The sequence below is a fragment of the Pollicipes pollicipes genome, unplaced genomic scaffold (genome assembly GCF_011947565.3).
Source record: "Pollicipes pollicipes isolate AB1234 unplaced genomic scaffold, Ppol_2.1 Scaffold_4881;HRSCAF=5763_pilon_pilon_pilon, whole genome shotgun sequence".
NCBI lineage: Eukaryota > Metazoa > Arthropoda > Thecostraca > Pollicipedomorpha > Pollicipedidae > Pollicipes > Pollicipes pollicipes.
In genome coordinates this window covers 40,192,026-40,209,494 of record NW_023596576.1, presented here as the reverse complement: position 1 = coordinate 40,209,494, position 17,469 = coordinate 40,192,026, and the positions used below count along the sequence as shown (strand labels likewise).

Sequence of the window (17,469 nt, the reverse complement as noted above, 5' to 3'; positions counted from 1 at the left end):
CCAAATTGGACTCATCAAACGTAGAGCGGCGTCTGGTATCGACAGTGGATGGGCGCGTTCGCTCTCCGAGCCTCAGTGAAAGAAGTGTCACCAGGCTATACTAAGTCAGACTCCCACGTCGCACATGCGCGCCCTAGCCCACCGCTCAGAACGCGTCCGATACTCGGTCGCACGGCGACGCGGCGGCGTCTGGCGACCTGCGGCGCACCTGGCCACCGGACGACGGGGTGGGGTGCGGGCGCCGTCCGGCACCCGGTCGCCAGCCACACATCGATCGGAGAGGGACGCGCCGGCGGCCGGCCCGCCCGGCCACGAGTCTGCCGTCCGAGCCCGGCCCACGCGCAGCGCCGGTCGCCCCGCCAGCGGCCGCCAGCCGCGTGCGACCCGGACAACGCTGCACGCCGTCGAGGCGCGCCCCGGCCGCCTTCGAGTGGAGTTGGCCTTGTCTGGGGAGAGTGGTGTCGCTGACGGAGTGTGGGACTGCTCGAGGACCATCTGACTTGGTGAGCGCGGCGGGACCAGCGACGCGGGACCGTCGCCACCCCCGGCGGGACCGGCGACGCGGGGCTGTCGGCACCCCCACTCCTCCCCTCTGAACTGTTTTGACTCGATGAGCGCGGCGGGACCGGCGATGCGGGACTGTCACCATGCCCACTCCTCCCCTCTGAACTGCATCGTCAGAGTTCGCCAGATCGGATATTACGTTCTTGTAGGAGGCTTTTCCCGTAGACTCTTTCTCCACATGTAAAGCAAGCGCTTGTGTGCGTAACCGCGGAAGAGTTACGGTGCCCTAAATGGCATGATAATTTCGATCGACGCACGCTTTAGCACGGCTCCACGCCCTGAAGCGCCGCCGCGGCATCTGTGTAGGTCCGCTGAAGCGACCACCGTGACACCCGTCTGGGTCCCGTGGCGCGCGGCGAGGAACATTTGTAATAAGACAGTGGGATGATGACGGATCAAATGGGTACAAACGCCTGCTTTGCGGACATTGCAGCGTACGTGACGCAGGTCCCTCAGATTAGGAATGCGAGGCAACGACGCGTCGTGTCGCACGAGCGCCCTGTTGCGTCGCACGAAATAAATCCACGCTTGATGTATCCGCCGAGACGTTCGCAACAATGGGGTTTGTGGGCACCTGTACGGCGCCGACGGGCCTGACTGGCCCAGCGCCCCATGCGGCACCGGCGCCCCAGCCGCCGCCGCCGCCACGTCTCGGCTGCTTCCTGTGCCGCCCGCCGCCAGCCCGCCCTCTCCGCCAGCCTCCGGACGGCGGCGGCGGTGGCCGCAACTCCACCGCCGGCCACGTCCACTCTCCGCAACCCCAACGAACAGCGGTCGGCGGTGCTGCCGCGGCCGGTGCTGGAACGGCGGGCCCTCCGCCGCACAGCAGCAGACCCGGAGCAGGAGACCCGCCCCTCCAGGAGCCGCGGCTTGCGAGCAGCCCCGTTTGCTCCGCTAACGAGAGCCGGCCGGCCGGGCCGGTAGCCGCGATGGGCCGCGCTCGGCATTAGCCCGCTTCCGACGGCGCCAGTGCGCCGGAAGCGCCCGCTTCCGGTCAGCGGTCCGCACGGCGGCCGCGGAAGGGGCGCGGTCCGAGTGCCGGCCGCATGCTTGGTGAGCGAGGGAGGCTGCCGGTGGCAGGATGCGGGGCGAGAGAAGGTGCCGGTGGCAGAGTGCGAGGGCCGGCTGCCTCGGCACCGGTTGGAGGCAACCAGAGCGGCCGGGCGACATGCGTCAGGGTGGGTCGGCGATGACAGTGGCGCGCCGTCAGCCCGCACGTTCAGCCATCCGCGCATATCACTTGCACAAACCGGGACCCCGCCTTCTTTTCCAAAGTCCGGCCGCCGTGCGGGCGCGCTTCCGCGACATACCGTGCGGCGCAGCGGCCGCCGGCTGCCGCGACTCGTCGCTGGCCGGCAGCGGGCGGTCTCGGGCGGCACAGGCCGCCGCTCCCGGCCGACGGACGGCCTGTGCCGCCGCGCCGCCAGCAGAGCAACAGGCCGCCTGATCGACTGCGCCGGCGGCGGCACGACCCCGTGGGATGACGAGCGCGGCGGCGGCGGCGGCGGCGGCGGCGGCCGGTCTCGGTGGCCGGACCACCGGCCGTCACCGGCCAGCTTCACCGCCGTCCGGCTGCGCGAGCCTCCGCCGTCGGCTGTCGTGTCGGGTTCCCCTCAGCCGCCAGTTGTCGTGTCGGGTTCCGCGCGCCGCCGCGGAGCCAGGCTCAGACTGAGGTCTGACGCGCGTGTCGGACCGTCCCGTCCACACGCCACCAGTCGGACGAGGCAGGGCGGCCTCAGAGGTCGGGCACGTCTCTGGCCGCCGCAGTGCCCGCACGCCGGCAGGATGAGGTCGGAGAGCATGGACGAGAGCCAGGGGCGGGGTGAGGAGTGGGGAGGGAGGCTGAGGTCGGGGCCGCCCTCATTAGTCGCCGGGAAAGCTCGGCGGCGAGCCGTTCAGCCCCAAATCAATCGCCAGATCCGGCGGTAGCCTAGCAACGGTCTCGGCGCGACTCGCTGACACGGCTGTACCCTGCCGGCAGCGGGTGGCGGCAGAGGGCCGGCGGCATGTCGGCCGAGCAGGGCATCACGCGCGCCTGGCTGCAGACCGTGTTGGACGCCTACCTGCGGCGCGAGCGCGGCGCCGGTGCCAACGCCGACGGCAAGCCGCCCACCATCGACGACTACGACATCAGCGCGCTGGACGCCCACGACAGCATGCTCAGCGACCTCCTGGCCATCCGGGTTGCGCTTCAGCGGCGGCGGCGGCGGTGCCAGCCGCGAGGCGCGCCTGGTGGCCAAGCTGTTTGCCGCAGGACCCGGTCAGCCGGCTGACTGTGCAGGAGTCGGGCTTCGACCGGCGCGAGATCGGCGTGTACCGCCGCCTGCTGCCGGACGCGCGCGCCTTCCAGCGCCGCTGCCTGGGCGCGCCGCTACCGCCGGCCGCGCCGCTCTGCTACCACGCCGAGCACAAGCCCGACTGCGAGAGCATACTGGTGCTGGAGGACCTGCGCGCCGCCGGCTTCCGCGTGGCCGACTTCTCAGAGTGCCTGACGGAGGAGCGGGCGCGCGCGGCGCTCACGCAGGCGGCCCGCCTGCACGCCACCACCTTCGCCATGCGCGTGCGCGACGGCGTCGACCTGCTGGCCAAGTATGAGTTCCTGCTGCGGCCGCAGCAGGCAGCGGCGCTGTACGACCACTTCCTGGGGCGCGGCCTGCCGCACCTCGTCGACTTCCTGAAGGGGCTGCAGCGGCCCCGAGCTGGCCGGCCTGGTGGCGCGCCTCAAGACGTACGTCACCGACAACACGGCGCTCTTCCACGGCCTGGTGACCGCCAAGAGCCACCTGTCGGCCGTCACGCACAGCGACTTCTGGTGCAACAACCTGCTGTTCGCGGAGCCGGCCGGCAGCGCGCGGCGGCGGCGGACGAGGACGCGGGCGCGCGCTGCCGCCTCATCGACTGGCAGCTGGCGCAGGTGAGCACGCCCACCAACGACGTGGCGCTGCTGCTGCTGTCGTCGCTGTCGGCCGAGGTGCGGCGCGCGCGCACGGCCGCCCTGCTGCGCCACTACTGGGCCGAGCTGACGGCCACGGCCGGCCGCTTCGGCGTCAGCCTCGAGACGGAGTACGAGTACTCGCTGGAGCGGCTGGAGCAGGACTTCCGTCGCAGTCGGAAGCTGGCCGTGCTGCTGTGCGCCGGCTCGGTGGACGTGACGCAGGGCTGCCGGCGCCGCGAGGAGCGCCTCATCGCGCTGCTCACCGACATGCACGCCGAGGGCGTGTTCTAGCCGCCCTCCCTGTCCGTGGAGTCCGGCGGCCGGTCGGCCGGCCCGCCCGTCGCCCAGCGCGGCGCCCCTCCGCGCTGGGCGCAGACCGATTGACCCGGGCCGGCCGCGGGGCGGTCGCGGCGGAGCAGAAAGGCGTCGACGGTGAGCGCCGGTCTGCCGACCGCAGCCTGTCTGACGACGCCCGGTGATGCTCGGCCCGCGGCCTGGCGGGCCTGGCGGGCAGCACCCGGGTCGACGGACTGTCCGACGGACCGAGCCGAGACGCTGGCGCGCGGGGCGTCAGGGACGGCCGGCTGCCCCGACCGGTGCGGTGGACCGGTGGATCGGTGACCTCGGCGCAGCCGTCCAACCATCAGCAGAATCCAAACACACCATCACGTCGTCTGTAAACGCGCATGTCTTGCTATATACATAGGTCAACAAGCCATGTGTCTGATGATTTCGTCTCCTTTCACGCGGCATCTGCTTCAGGCCTGCTCGTGCTGTTGACCTTCCGTTCCTTTCTCAACTGCTCGCACCTTGCCGACCATGACCGTCAGGGACACACCCCGAACACGACCGGATCGTACCGAGCGCCGGGCTGAGCCAACCGCACGTGGACAGCTTTGACCGGCGCGCTCCCGCCAGCCGGAGATATCAGGGGCGCAGGCGGACCGTCAGACCGTGAGCTCAGTGGCCGGCCGGCCACCGTCACCCGCTGACGGCGGTGGCGCCCAGCCGGGCTAATCGGCGTCACCCGCTGACGCCGGTGGTGCTCAGCCGGGCTCAGTGTCAGCGTGCGCGCCCGGCTGCCGTCGAGCACCGGACTCGGCGGGATGCGCGCGTGGCGGCGCGCAGCCGGGGCCGGCGCCGCGCGGGCCGAGCGTGATCGCCAGGTAGACGGGCGGCGACGCCGGGATTACGGCCGGCCGGGGCGGCGGCGCTGATCCGGCGCCGGGCCGACGCCGGCTCCCAGTCACACGGGAGAGACGGGAGAGACGCGCGGCGCCAGCGGCTCCGGCGGCACACGCGGCCGCTGGGCCTGCCCGCCGAGTCCCAGCCATACGGCAGGAGCGCACTGTGGGAGCCGTACAACGGACCCCAGACCACACCACATCTCACCGCACACATGCCGTCACCGGCACGGACGAAACCAGCGCGCTTCCGCGGGTATTCCCGCCTGTCTCAGAACGGAAAAGAATGCTTCACTGAATGGAAAAACCTGCAACGAAGGCGACTGAGCGGCGGATCACACCACTCAGGCCTTGCTCAGAGCGCCGTCAGCAGGTCCGACGAAGGCAATATATATAATGGAACCAATATCTTTTCTGAGCGGGCCCAACAACACCACTGATCGGAGATTCACAGCGAGGCGGCTACATAGAGAATTCACTCACTCACACGCTCGCTCGGAAGTGCCACCGAATACTTGAAACTGACCCATTTCTACAAGAACCCGCAACAGTGCCGTGTCGGTACGGTACCGCGTCGGTGCCGTACCGTGCCGGTGGCGTGCCGTGTCGGTACCGCGCCGCGCAGCACAGCTCCGGATTGCCCCAGGCACCGGAGGCAATTAGCCCGTCGCTGACCTGACGCGCCATACCTGATCTTCAGCGCGCATCCCCGCCCTGCCCACAACACTGGGGCCGGGCTTGCAGCCATGCCCAGCCCGTGTGTCGGCCGGACGGCTGTGGCGAGCTCTCACGCCGCACGCCGGCGACGGCGGGCTCCCTCCCCGTCCCACTGGTCATGTCAGCTCTGTTCCGCGGCGTGTGCTGAGTCTCTCAGCGCAGCAACGCGTCGCCTCTCATATCGCCAACAGCCGGGAGGCTTATTGGACGCCTTCCTCGAGACCGACGCTCATAAAATGGAGCTCGAGCCCTCGCGTCAATACCGAGTCCCAACCTTGCCGCCGGTGTCCCACCCACTGCAGCTGGACTCCGACAGCGCCGCTCCCTCTCGGGCGGGGCCCTTCACACGCCGGGGATGGGGATGAGGGCGGCGTGACGTCAGCGCCGCCGCCGTCGCCGCCGCGCTGTCCGGGGCCATTGAGCGGCGCGGCGCGCGCTGTTGAATCGATGCGGCGGCCGGCGGCCGGCCCGGTATCGGTGCCAGCGCCGAGGCCTGGCCATCGACCGGCGCCGTCGCCGCTCCTCTAATCACGGCCGATTGTCCGGAGGCGGCGGCGCCCGCGGTCGTTAGCGACGCCGCCGCTCGCAAGGACAGCCCGCGGCGGCACCGGCCGACGGCAACGCCCGGCGCAGCCCGTCAGGTCAGGGGTGTCAGATCAGGTCCGGGGTCAGGTCAGGTCTGGGATTGGTCAGGTGAGGGTCAGGTCGGAGTTGGTCAGACCAGGTCCGGGGTCAGGTCAGGTGAGGGGTCAGGTTAGAACTGGTCAGACCAGGGCCGGATACAGGTCAGAGGTCGGGTTAGAGCCGGCCAGGTCAAGGTACGGTCAGAAGCCAGGCCACGACAGGTCAGGTCATGTTGGATCAGGGTCAGGCGGGAAAGTGACGGCCGCCACAACAGGACCAGAGCCGGACGTCTCAGGCCCTGCGGCACCCTCGCCTGACGCTCGCCCGCGCGCGGCGGACACCTGCGGTGTGTCCCGGACGCCGCTGAAGCCCGCAGACTTCCGCGCCCGCCTTCCGGCCGGCGCCGGCAGCGAAGCCGTCTATTCAGTCCGGCCGCGTGCGGAGCTCCGAGCCGCCGCCTCAGAAGAGCGGCACCGCCCGAGTGGCGTCAACAGGTCCGTGTGGGCTGAGGGGAGGGGCGAGGGTTGGGGGGGGGGGCGGTACTCACCGCCAGCAGCACGCCGCCTCCGATGGCGGCATTGCGGCGGTGGCGGCTGCCGGAGCGGTACCGGGCGTAGATCTTCTTGCCCACCCACACGGGAATACCTGCAGACGGGGGGCAGCGTGTACAGAAACACGCTGTAAACACGCACCGCTACACCAAATCAAGCACGTGGCTGCACAACACAACATAAGAAACAAGCTAAGGGAGATGAGGTTTCAAGAACCATGTTTTCAATGACTGGTTGGTTATTGTGTTCCGACGCCGCGCCTGCACGACCATATACTACCAAGAGCCGCGTGATGAAACCAGCAAACATTCTGCCGTTCGCTGTAAAGCTTACGCGGACAACATCCAAACAAATGGAGGTCCTCGATTACAGGACTGCAGCATACACCAGTTCACCATTCGGTACCTCCTTCTCGTTTGGAATCGCCAACATGTGACAGCGAGTAGTCGACCAACGCCACACGAACGCCGGAGACAAGACCCAACAGCTTTAAACACGGTATCGCGACAGTTAGAATTGACCATGCCAGTAACCGGACGTACCCTCTGGCCCTCAACACTAATCCCTAGACGACCTATAACAGCCAAACAACCCATCCGCCGTCGCGACGTGCCAGCCTATCCCGACTGCGTGCGGGTGGGACACACTCCACAGCTGGGAGGTGTGGACATCTCGGCCAGCGCGTGCGCCCCCCCCCCCCCCCCCCTCCTCAACCTGGAACCTCCCCTCACGTACCGATGATCATGGCCGGCATGGCGATGCCGGCGAGCAGGGCGACACCGACCGGCGCACCCACCAGCGTGCCCAGCTGCCAGAGGATCTTCTTCTTGCGGCTCCACGGCTTCTTGCCCCAGAACGTGCAGCCGGACGGACTGAAGGACACAGGAGGGCGTCAGTGGCAGAGGACGGCGTCACCGACACATGACGGCGTCAGCAACACATGACGGTGTCAGCGACACAGGACGGTGTCAGCGACACATGACAGCGTCGGGGACCCAGGACGGCGTCAGTGATACGGGGCGGGTGTCAGCGACACATGACGGCCGTCAGCAGCACATGACGGCGTCAGCGACACATGACGGTGTCAGCGACACATGACAGCGTCGGGGACCCAGGACGGCGTCAGCGATACGGGGCGGTGTCAGCGACACGTGACGGCGTCGGGGACACAGGACGGTGTCAGCGACACACGACGGCGTCAGCAACAAATGACGGTGTCAGCGACACACGATGGCGTCAGCAACACATGACGGTGTCAGCGACACGGGACAGCGTCGAGGACAAAGGGCAGCGTCAGCGACACATGATGGCAGCGACGACGGGGCTTCACCGAGCCGGCCGCAGGCACCAGCTCGTTATCAGGTGCCGCACGGATGAGGCAAGTATTGCGGCAACGGAAATATCCACACGCTGCTTAAAAACGCCGATGCAGCGACAATGTGGGACACAGTGCTAGCAGACCCAGCCGATTTCGAGTTACGGTCATTTCGTATTGCATTTTGATCCACACGATAGCTGGGGATCGGATTCCTGCGGTTCAACCATACCACGCGTCACACGTATTGAGCTTTCGAATGGCATGGAAGATAAGGCCTACGAAGGCCAAACCGATCTGATACGGGTCGGGTTACCTATGCCGACCGACCTGGAAAGCGCAGGCCCGAGACCTGCGTGTAAGGAGACCTGTGATTGTATGGGCATACAACATGTCTACACAGTATGTCTGGGATACTGCAGGCCAAAGGCCTCCTGACCGCAAGAGCACGGCCTGACCTGAGATAGTGCAGGTCGGAGATCTCCTGCATGCAGAGCCAGCAGAACTCGGCGCCGCATAGGCCGCACGTCATGTGGTTACACGAGCCGTCGTCCATCTTGACGATGACGATTCGACAGCGCGGACAGTTCTTGATGTTATCACCTGCCAGCACGGGCGGTCACTTGTTATGGTCCAGTACACCATGACGCACAAGCACCGCGCCACGGACACCCGAGACCACGCGGGGCGAGCACACGCACGCAGACATCACACCTGATACGTGCGACGTCGGAAGAAAAAAAAGACAGCGTGTTTACGCAGCGGTCGCCGGGGCGCCCGACACAGCCGGCGGAGGCAGCGGCGCGCCATCAGCCATCCAATACACTCTTGCTTGCGCACAATCCCATTTCCCCAGCAGTGTCATCTATCGCGGCGGGGCCGGAGCAGCCACTCGCGCTGCACCGGCACGGATGTACCGATGAAGGCAGTAAGGGGGGAGCGAGTTCGTCGGAAGCACTACATCCACGAACCACTCGGGGAGATGAAAGGGCAATCCCGTGGCCCGCACACGACCGCGGGGGCGACCGGATGCCGCGGTGGCTGGAAGGCGCCTTGTAAACATTTGTAACGAAGAAGAGGCCGACCAAGCCCCGCTATGTACGACCGAACTAATCGACGGTCCCGCAGTTGTAGCACCGAGGCAGCTGTCAGACCTACAGATTTACCACCGAGGCAGCTGTCAGACCTACAGATGCACTGCTGATACGACATTCAGCCCTAAGCTTCGGCCCTACGCTACAGCTGTCAGCGTTACGCTGCGCCTGTAATGCTGACAGCTGTCAGCATTACAGGCGCACGCGCGCGCCTGTTACACGCGCGCATTACGTTACACGCGCAGTACTGAGAGCTGTCAGCCCTACCGGCGTCCCACTGAGGTAACTGTCAGCCCTAAACACATCACTGCGTGAACCGGTCCGCCCTACAGGCATGTGACACCTGCGCCAGGCGCGCGGGCTCGCCTCTCACGGACCGCGCCCGTGTGGCCTCACTTATGGTCAGCTGGCGACCGGACAGGGCGGTCACCCTGACCCGAGGCCGTCCTGTCGTGACGCTACAGGGCAGGTTATTACCCTCTGAACTGGAACTGCTCTAACGAGCTGGCGAGGTCTGCCGTTTCGCGACAAGACGTACTTGGCAGGGGCTCCGATAACAAAAACACTCAGTGACGCTGCTAGGGAACAGAAATGCGCTGCTGATGACGCGCGCCCTCCACGCAGACGTGCTATCGAGGACGCTGTGCAGTGGCTGGCCGATCAGATTAATTTTAAGAGGAACTGGTCAGGGAACAAGGAACAGGTCGGTCCCACAGGCACCCCAGAGAGTTAACTGGTCGGTCCCAAAGGCGCGCCAGTGAGTGAACTGATCAATCCTACAGGCGCGCCAGAGAGTGAACTGGTCGGTCCCACAGGCGCGCCAGTGAGTGGACTGATCAGCCCTACAGGCGCGCCAGAAAGTGAACTGGTCAGTCCCACAGGCGCGCCAGTGAGTGGACTGATCAGCCCTACAGGCGCGCCATTGAATGAACTGGTCAGCCCCACAGGCGTGCCAGTCAGTGAGCCCTACAAACTAACAGCTGACCCAACTGGTGAGCAATACTGCTGCACCGCCCGGTGAGCAGCTGGTGTCGCGCTGCAGCACCAGCGCACTACTTGGTGGGTTGTCAGCCATGCAGACCAGCCACCGAACGAGGCTGGTCAGTCCTACACACAAACACGCGCCGTCCAGGAGGCGTCAGCCCCAGAGGCGGACCGCTGCGAGCGTGCCGACGTCGCCACCGGCGGCGTACCGCTGAGGGAGCTGGTGGGCGACTGCTGACCGGCGCTGGAGCGGTACTGCGCCAGCCGCTCGGAGCGCGCCGCGTCGCACGTCTGGTTCGGGTGCCACTCGGCCTGGCAGTGGTAGCAGAAGGAGGCGCTGCAGCCGGGCCGGCCGCACTCGAGCCGCGGGCAGCTGGCGCAGCCGGCCGCGATCACCGCGTACCTGCCGGCGGCATGGAGCGGCAGTCAGCAGGCGCCGCTGACGCCGAGGGCGAGGGGAGGAGGTGGAGTGACGGCCGGGCCGCCCACCCACCGCAGCAGGGTGGCAGTGCCGGAGGCCCGGGTCGTGAACAGGACCGCACGGAGTGCACCGGCCGCCGCTCGGACGCCGGGGAGGTCTGCCGAGCGCGACGCAGCCGCACATACCGGCGGTGGGGCTGTCGGAGGAGTCCGCCTACCCATAGTCAGGGGTCGGGCCCGGCAGACGGGGCACACGCATGTACTCGCAGTCGGGGGCCGGACAGGACCATGAATATGGGGGGGGGGGGGGCATAAAACAGCAGTCCGGAGCCTGACACGACACGAGAGGCCCACACACTCGCAGTTGGAGGCTGACACGGCAGGCACAGATACACTCTCCCGCAGACTGGGGCCAAGCGAGGCCCCACTAGCCCCACAGTGGGGGCCGTGGACGGGCCGCTGGAGACGCGCACGTACCCGCAGTCGGGGGCCGGACACCAGCGGGCGTCGGCGTCCGTGGCCAGGGCGCGGCGCACCATGAATTCGTCGTACTTGTTCATCAGCGTCGCGTCGTTCACGATGTGCTTGATGTCTACCGATGAGATAAGCGGCTGCATTGTTACACAGGGGGTGCGGAGGCATATGCCAAGTGACTGACATTCACGTGAAACGTAAAGTACCGCCAAAATGACTCGCCAATGGAAGTGACATATATCAAAAGCCAGACGTTTTATCGACGGAGACACATTGCCAACGTGACTGACCACGGCTAAACCAAGCATTGAGATAGTTGATCTGACGAGAGAAAGTGTCCGAAAGGACAAAGCAGAGCACACACACACACCTGTAAACGAAAAAAAAAATGATACCCATTATGTGAACACCGACCGTCACAACACGGACCGTCAGAAACAGAACGACATGAGCTTGAGCAAGAGTACAAGCACCGGACCGTCCACCACGGCGGGCGTGCTTCAGCTCTGTCCGTCGGTACAGGACGGCCCAGTCCCGTCGGGCGGCGCGCTCCAGCCTCACCCACCGGTGGGGTGAAGCGGCTCGTTGCACTGCGGGCAGAGGATGCGCACGCGCGACTCCATGATCTCGATGGCCAGGTACTGCTTGAGGCAGGCGCGGCAGCTCTTGTGCGCGCAGTAGGTGAGGCGCGGGAAGCTGGCCACCGGCAGCGTGTCCAGGCACACCGGACACTCGATCATCACTTCCTCGCTGATCTGCGGGGAGCCGACGGCGGGCGCCGGTCAGTCGGGCTGCGCGGGCCGGGTCAGGGCCTCCTCGCCGGTCTGGAGGGCCGCCGACGGACCCGCACAGGGCACAGCAGGGGTCGACAGCGGCGGCCGTGCGCGCTGGGGCCCTAGAGCCAGCCGAGAACGGCTCTCCACAACATCGGCATCGGCCCACAGGTGGCGTCCAGCGACGCAGCCGTGGCGTGTCCCGCCGCCAGCGATCAGATCTGGGACTGAGGTTGGCGCTCTGGCCGGTGCCTGTGAGGCTAGCCCCGTTCCAACGCGTCACTTTCCTAACGGTAGCCAAGTTCGCGTGCTGAAGTTAACGTTAGTGTATCTAGTCGCTGAACAAAGGGCGCGCACAGCTGCGTCGTGACCTCCAGTACAAAGAACCAAGTCCCAGATATATGCCGCTGTTTACATCAGCGTACATAAAAAGCATCAAACATACCGTAAACACGTGACAGCTTCGATCGTCCTAAATCCAGCCATATGCGCTACGCGATGCGTGGGCAGGCCGGCGCATTATTCACAGTCGCTGAATCAATGTGCCTAAAGATAGATACACTAAAAATAGGTAGACTGGAGTCGAACGCTCACAGGAACGCTGACTGCTGCATGCACGCGTTTGGAACGTACTCAGCTGTCGCGCGGCGTCTATCCACATTTACAATGTCGCGTGGCGACATCACACAAATTATTTTCCTGCCTGCTTTTCGTGGGCGACATTTTGCATGTCTCCATGCACTTTTACGCACGACCGCTTGCGACTCCAGAAGACTGTCCTCACCCCTCGTGGCAACCCTGCACAAATCCCTATCGGCATCGGGAAGCTTTTTCACCGCGGCTCAGACACGACATACTGTGATACAGCGAAACCAGGAATTCTTTACTTGAGCCCAATCTGCAGCAGAGCTTGACAGTAACTAGAGCGTCAAGGACCTAAGGATATCATTATGACCATCGACGTGACTAAAGCTTTCGCATGATTCGCCTTTAACCTTTATCAAGAACTACACCAAGGGTCAATATCTACGGCGCGATATATCCATAGAAGGCCATTTCCCTTGCAGCTCTGCTCTGGAGGTTACTTCTGATCTTGAACACTTCTGAACTGCGACATAGAACGCCACTTTTCCAATAATTTCACTCAATCACAATGACATCCGAACGCCATCCACTTACTAACATTAAATCCATCCTCAGTCGTCCGTGCAGACTTGGCGAGAAACTCTGGAGGGTGCTACGTCGGGACCATCAGTGCGATTGGTCCGAAACGCAACGTCACTTTTCAACGCCGACAGTAAACTGACGCCAAATTAAATCGCCCGGTCTTACATAACCAAACACAAGTTAGCGAACAGACTCCATCTAAAGGTGAAGTTTACAGTCGAATAACCCCGCGCGGCATGTGCAGTCGAATAACCCCTACGGACATCGTCACCCCAAGCGAAGCAGGAAGAGGCCCACGGCGGGCGCTGTGTACGGCCCCAGCAGGCTGCTCTACGGGCTACAGCTGACGCGTGCCATGCACAGCTGCACCGCCGTCGGCCCCAACGCGGCGCCAGCCCCGGCCCCGGTCGGGTCCAGTCAGCGCCCGATCAAATCAGCCCTTCCGACACTCGACGACAGGGTGCAGGAGGCCGTGGGATGGGGGCGGGGCGGACCTCGCCGGCACTGACCGCGTCCACGGCGTCCAGGTGCGACGGTCCGGCGACCGCCAGGCTCTCCAGCGAGATCACCCGCTCCTGCTGGCCTCCTGCCGACGCGCAGAGATACACGGCTCGGTCAGGCGGCGCGAGCGCGGCCGCGCGCCGCCGGCAGATGCAGCGCTCCGCAGCGCGATACGCGCCCACTCACTGAACGGCGCAGTCAATACCTCACGACAGTGGAACTTGACCCCACCTGAGGTCATACGAAGGCCATCAGCGCACGCCAAGGCCGGACCAGCGGGGAGGGGCGATCCGGACAGACAACGGGCCACAGCATACTGTGACGTCGCAAAGTCCCGTCACGATAAAACTCTGCGGCCCTTTATCTACCCACAGGGATGGCCGCCGACCTTCCGTCCGGGCGGAAAGTTCATTAGTTCCCCACCGCTAACTCACTCGGGCTTATACTTCCCAAAGTATCACATACACATGGGTCAGGGCCTTACTTAATTCCATAACAGATACCAATACACCAGAAAGGCCAAAACATGATCATCAAGGCCCGGCAAATCTTCGACAACTCCCGTGAGATAACCCCGACGAATGCCCGACACCGTCCATGCATCCGTCTGCAGAGGCAGGGCCTCAACCCCAATCCACCACTGGCCAAGCTCAAGCTGCTCGCTCACACGCCGCCTTTGAGCGCCAGGGCGGCCGGCAAACGCCCATACTAACAGGTGCCACAAGAGCCCGCAGCCACAGACTGAGCGCGGACACTCCCCGTGGCGCTGGAGCGAGCGGCTGCGAACACCCCTGGTGGCGCTGGAGCGGGAGCCCTCAGATTAGCCAGTGGCGCTAAAGCGGGAGCCCTCAGATTAGCCAGTGGCGCTAAAGCGGGAGGCCGCAGACTGACCAGTGACGCTGGAGCTGGAGATCACAGATACCCCCGGTGGCTCTGGGGCAGGAGGCCTCGGGCACCCCCGGTGGCTCTGGAGCAGGAGGGTCGCGGACCAATCGGTGCCACTGAAACGGCAGATCACGGACTAACCGTTTGCGCTGGAGCGGGAGGCCGAGCGACTGCTCTTCCGTTTTGCGCGGCGAGCCGAAGATGAGCCGCTGCAGTGAGAAGCGCGGCAGGGTGCGCCGCTTGCGCGCCGGCTCCGAGGAGGGCGGCATCTCCAGCACGCTGTGCATCGCCACCTGCCGCGTCACGAGGTGACGGGTCGGTCCACGCAGACACACCCAGCCAGCAAACAGAGTACCTGACAGCATGAAAACTCACTCAATGCATAACATGTGCACTCAAACACATCCAAACACATGGTGAGGATGTGTTTGTGACATGTAACAGGGTGACCATAGATAAGAAGCAGAGACTGAGAGTTTCATTCACAACGCAGGCTGTGGGTCAGTAAAATTGCAGAGTGGAGACACTTTGTGTAACAATAATGTGTGTAGAGTTGCTGCTGTCGTTGTTGCCATTTGGGCTTATGGCATACACAGTCTCAAGGCATCAGTAAATATAACTGAAGGTGCATCACCATGCTGATTGAATGCCCATCACTTCCTCACTGTTAACAGGAACATTTACATCATGACCATACCAAGGAAATTGTCCATTAAAGGCAAAATTTGGTAATAAGTTTAAGTAAGTCAATTTTAGTTTGCAAGTTTACTCTTGACACAAAAATCTTTACAAATGTACCTAGCATGAAATGACATGCATATACAAAACATAAAAATGTATAAAACTGCCCCAACCCACTCAGTATAACATTAGTCCACCATGCAAATAATTGCTTTAAAAGCCCCTCCCCATGGTTTAACAAAACCATCCAGTGCATGTTGATTCAGTACAATGATATGCTTGGAGGCAGCACTTCATTCATTTGCAGACATGCCAGATCAGGAAGCCTGAATGGTGCCCATAACTATACAGCTGTTGTGATCACATACCAATTGTAGCTGTCATCTTTCCTGGCATTTTTGGGCACATCCAGATAACTCTAGATACACATCCAAATACCAGAGTAAGCACACTTATTCAAATAAACAGGTATTCAAAGATAGCAGAGCTTGTTTAAACTGATTTTAGTACATATCAGAACTGCTAGTTTAGTTGAAAATATTTGCCACTGAGAGTACAGATGGATTCAAACAAATGACCTAACTAGTGCTTAAAAGTTTTTTGAACAGGATACAATGCTGTGCTTTCCATGGTCCTACCAAGCACAATTGTCTGGACCAGCGCAGCAAGATCTTTCTGCCATAAAGCTTGTTAAATGGATTTTAAAGTAGCCAAGCACCTTTGGTCACATCTAGTATCTTGTATCTATTTCATTTATGCATTCACAGTAGCTTACATTTTACAGACACCCAGGGGCATTATAAGATATGTCTGCTGACAGCAGCAAAACAAAAAAACACATGCCAGCATCAGCATATTGTGTTGCCCCTGGTCCCCATCTGCACCTGTGTACACATAGTTTCCATGGTAGACATACACAGAGATGTTGATGTAGGACAGTGAGCACCTGCATATCATATCTATAGATATACAAAGAAATATGCATCCACTGCTTGGTGAATTTAATAACTTCTAAGATCTCCTTAAGAGGGTTCCAGGTAAACTTATATCCAAAAAGAACCATGGGTCTGTCCTTACAACATTAGCTTATCTCACAGGTCACCCTGGATGCTTCCTCTTGATCTCTCTACTGCACAAAAACTAAGCAGCAAAATGGTGCACATGTAATAAATTTACCTACCAGGCAAATGATGGAAATTTATCTACCTACATAGCAAAACTGACAATTTACTTGAGTTCCCCTATCCAAATAAATTACCTCCCCAACACTTAAACACAGTACCACATGTTCCTCTTGAAGTGAGTCACCCATGATTGGATGAGTTGCACATGATTTGAGAATTGCTATGTGATACAGCAGAGGCCTGCAGCTATAAATCATACTGGTGTCTGAGAGATATTGATGCTTGCTGGCATTGTTGTACCCAAACAAGAAAAATATATCTCCACCATCAAAAATTTCCTGCCTGCAGAAATACCAGAAATGACAAATGTTCGGTAATTTGATTTGAAGCCTGAAAACTCAGAATTTCATCTTCCAATTTTTTCACATGAGACTTCCCACCTTTTAGTCAGACTTCATATTCATATGCTCAAACTAAAAACACCCAAAACAAAAATCAACTGCTGGTATAAACTGCCCACAGTTCTTTCGCTTTGAAAGGAAAAGGGTAGTTAGTAACATGACAAAATCACAACAAGTATATTTACTAATGATCTATAAGGGATAAAACATTTAAGGCATTTAGTACCAGGATGCTTACATCATGCTTGGGGACGTACCGAAAATGGACCCAAAGGAGTCATGCTGAGATTCGAGGCACCGTATTAGGCTTGTAAGCTATTCTGCCTACCCCGTGAGCATGCATTTCTCACCTTCTAAAGTCAAATTACAGGCGCTTGAACGAGTTGTCAATAAGATGACCGCTAGTTCGTGACACTGAAAGCCATGACCGGGCCGTCTGCACGCACGATTCACATGCTATGATTCATAACCAGCCCAAAACACCACCACCAATTCGCTCTTCACGAAGATCAACCCCAATCATACGCCTCTTACGTCAGCTGCTCGGATTCACAATGCACAAATCCTGCTTCGCACGAATGTTGCGCACCGTCTTGGCCTTTTGTTCTCAAGGCCGGCAAGTGGTTAAAAACGCTTGGCAGCCGCTTCTACAACCAATCAGATACAAGCTGACCGAGACTCCAGTTTCCACCATGTTTTGATTGGTCAGGAGCGGTGTACACAAGCAATGAGAATTTGCTTCAGAAGGCCGATTTAAGGGGATGTCCCAATGGCCTAGAACCCGGGCAAGGCCATATATGTCCTGCGGTCGTGGGCGCGGCGCTCGCCGCCACGGTCTTTCGCTACCAATTCTTACAGCCAGTCAATTGATATCAGTCGAACTCGGGCGTTTATTTTGAACTTAAGTAGCACGTCCCTTTTAAGGGGATTTGGTGTTCATGTGTATTGAGAGTGAGGGTACACCAACATCGATCACTGATATGGGTTACCATGTTTCACCGTCCAAAGTACGTTTTCTCCCAGAATTAAGACACCTAGTTATTGCATTTAAGTCATGAACGAGAAAAAGGATGAA

General features: G+C 61.2%; 1 protein-coding gene across 1 annotated transcript in view; it reads right to left on the bottom strand.

Annotated features, from left to right (window-relative positions):
- Positions 1 to 14,362, bottom strand: part of LOC119100373 (E3 ubiquitin-protein ligase RNF19A) — a 29,979-nt gene extending 15,617 nt beyond the window's left edge. The window contains exons 1-8 of the mRNA XM_037223473.1: positions 14,330 to 14,362; positions 13,312 to 13,388; positions 11,428 to 11,617; positions 10,866 to 10,980; positions 10,178 to 10,371; positions 8,349 to 8,493; positions 7,311 to 7,447; positions 6,572 to 6,669 (exon numbers count right to left, since the gene is read on the bottom strand). Of these exons, the coding sequence (XP_037079368.1) occupies positions 6,572 to 6,669; positions 7,311 to 7,447; positions 8,349 to 8,493; positions 10,178 to 10,371; positions 10,866 to 10,980; positions 11,428 to 11,602 (864 nt within the window). The 5' untranslated portion in view covers positions 11,603 to 11,617; positions 13,312 to 13,388; positions 14,330 to 14,362. The remainder of the gene's footprint in view (positions 1 to 6,571; positions 6,670 to 7,310; positions 7,448 to 8,348; positions 8,494 to 10,177; positions 10,372 to 10,865; positions 10,981 to 11,427; positions 11,618 to 13,311; positions 13,389 to 14,329) is intronic.
- Between the last annotated feature and the right edge of the window lie 3,107 nt (positions 14,363 to 17,469).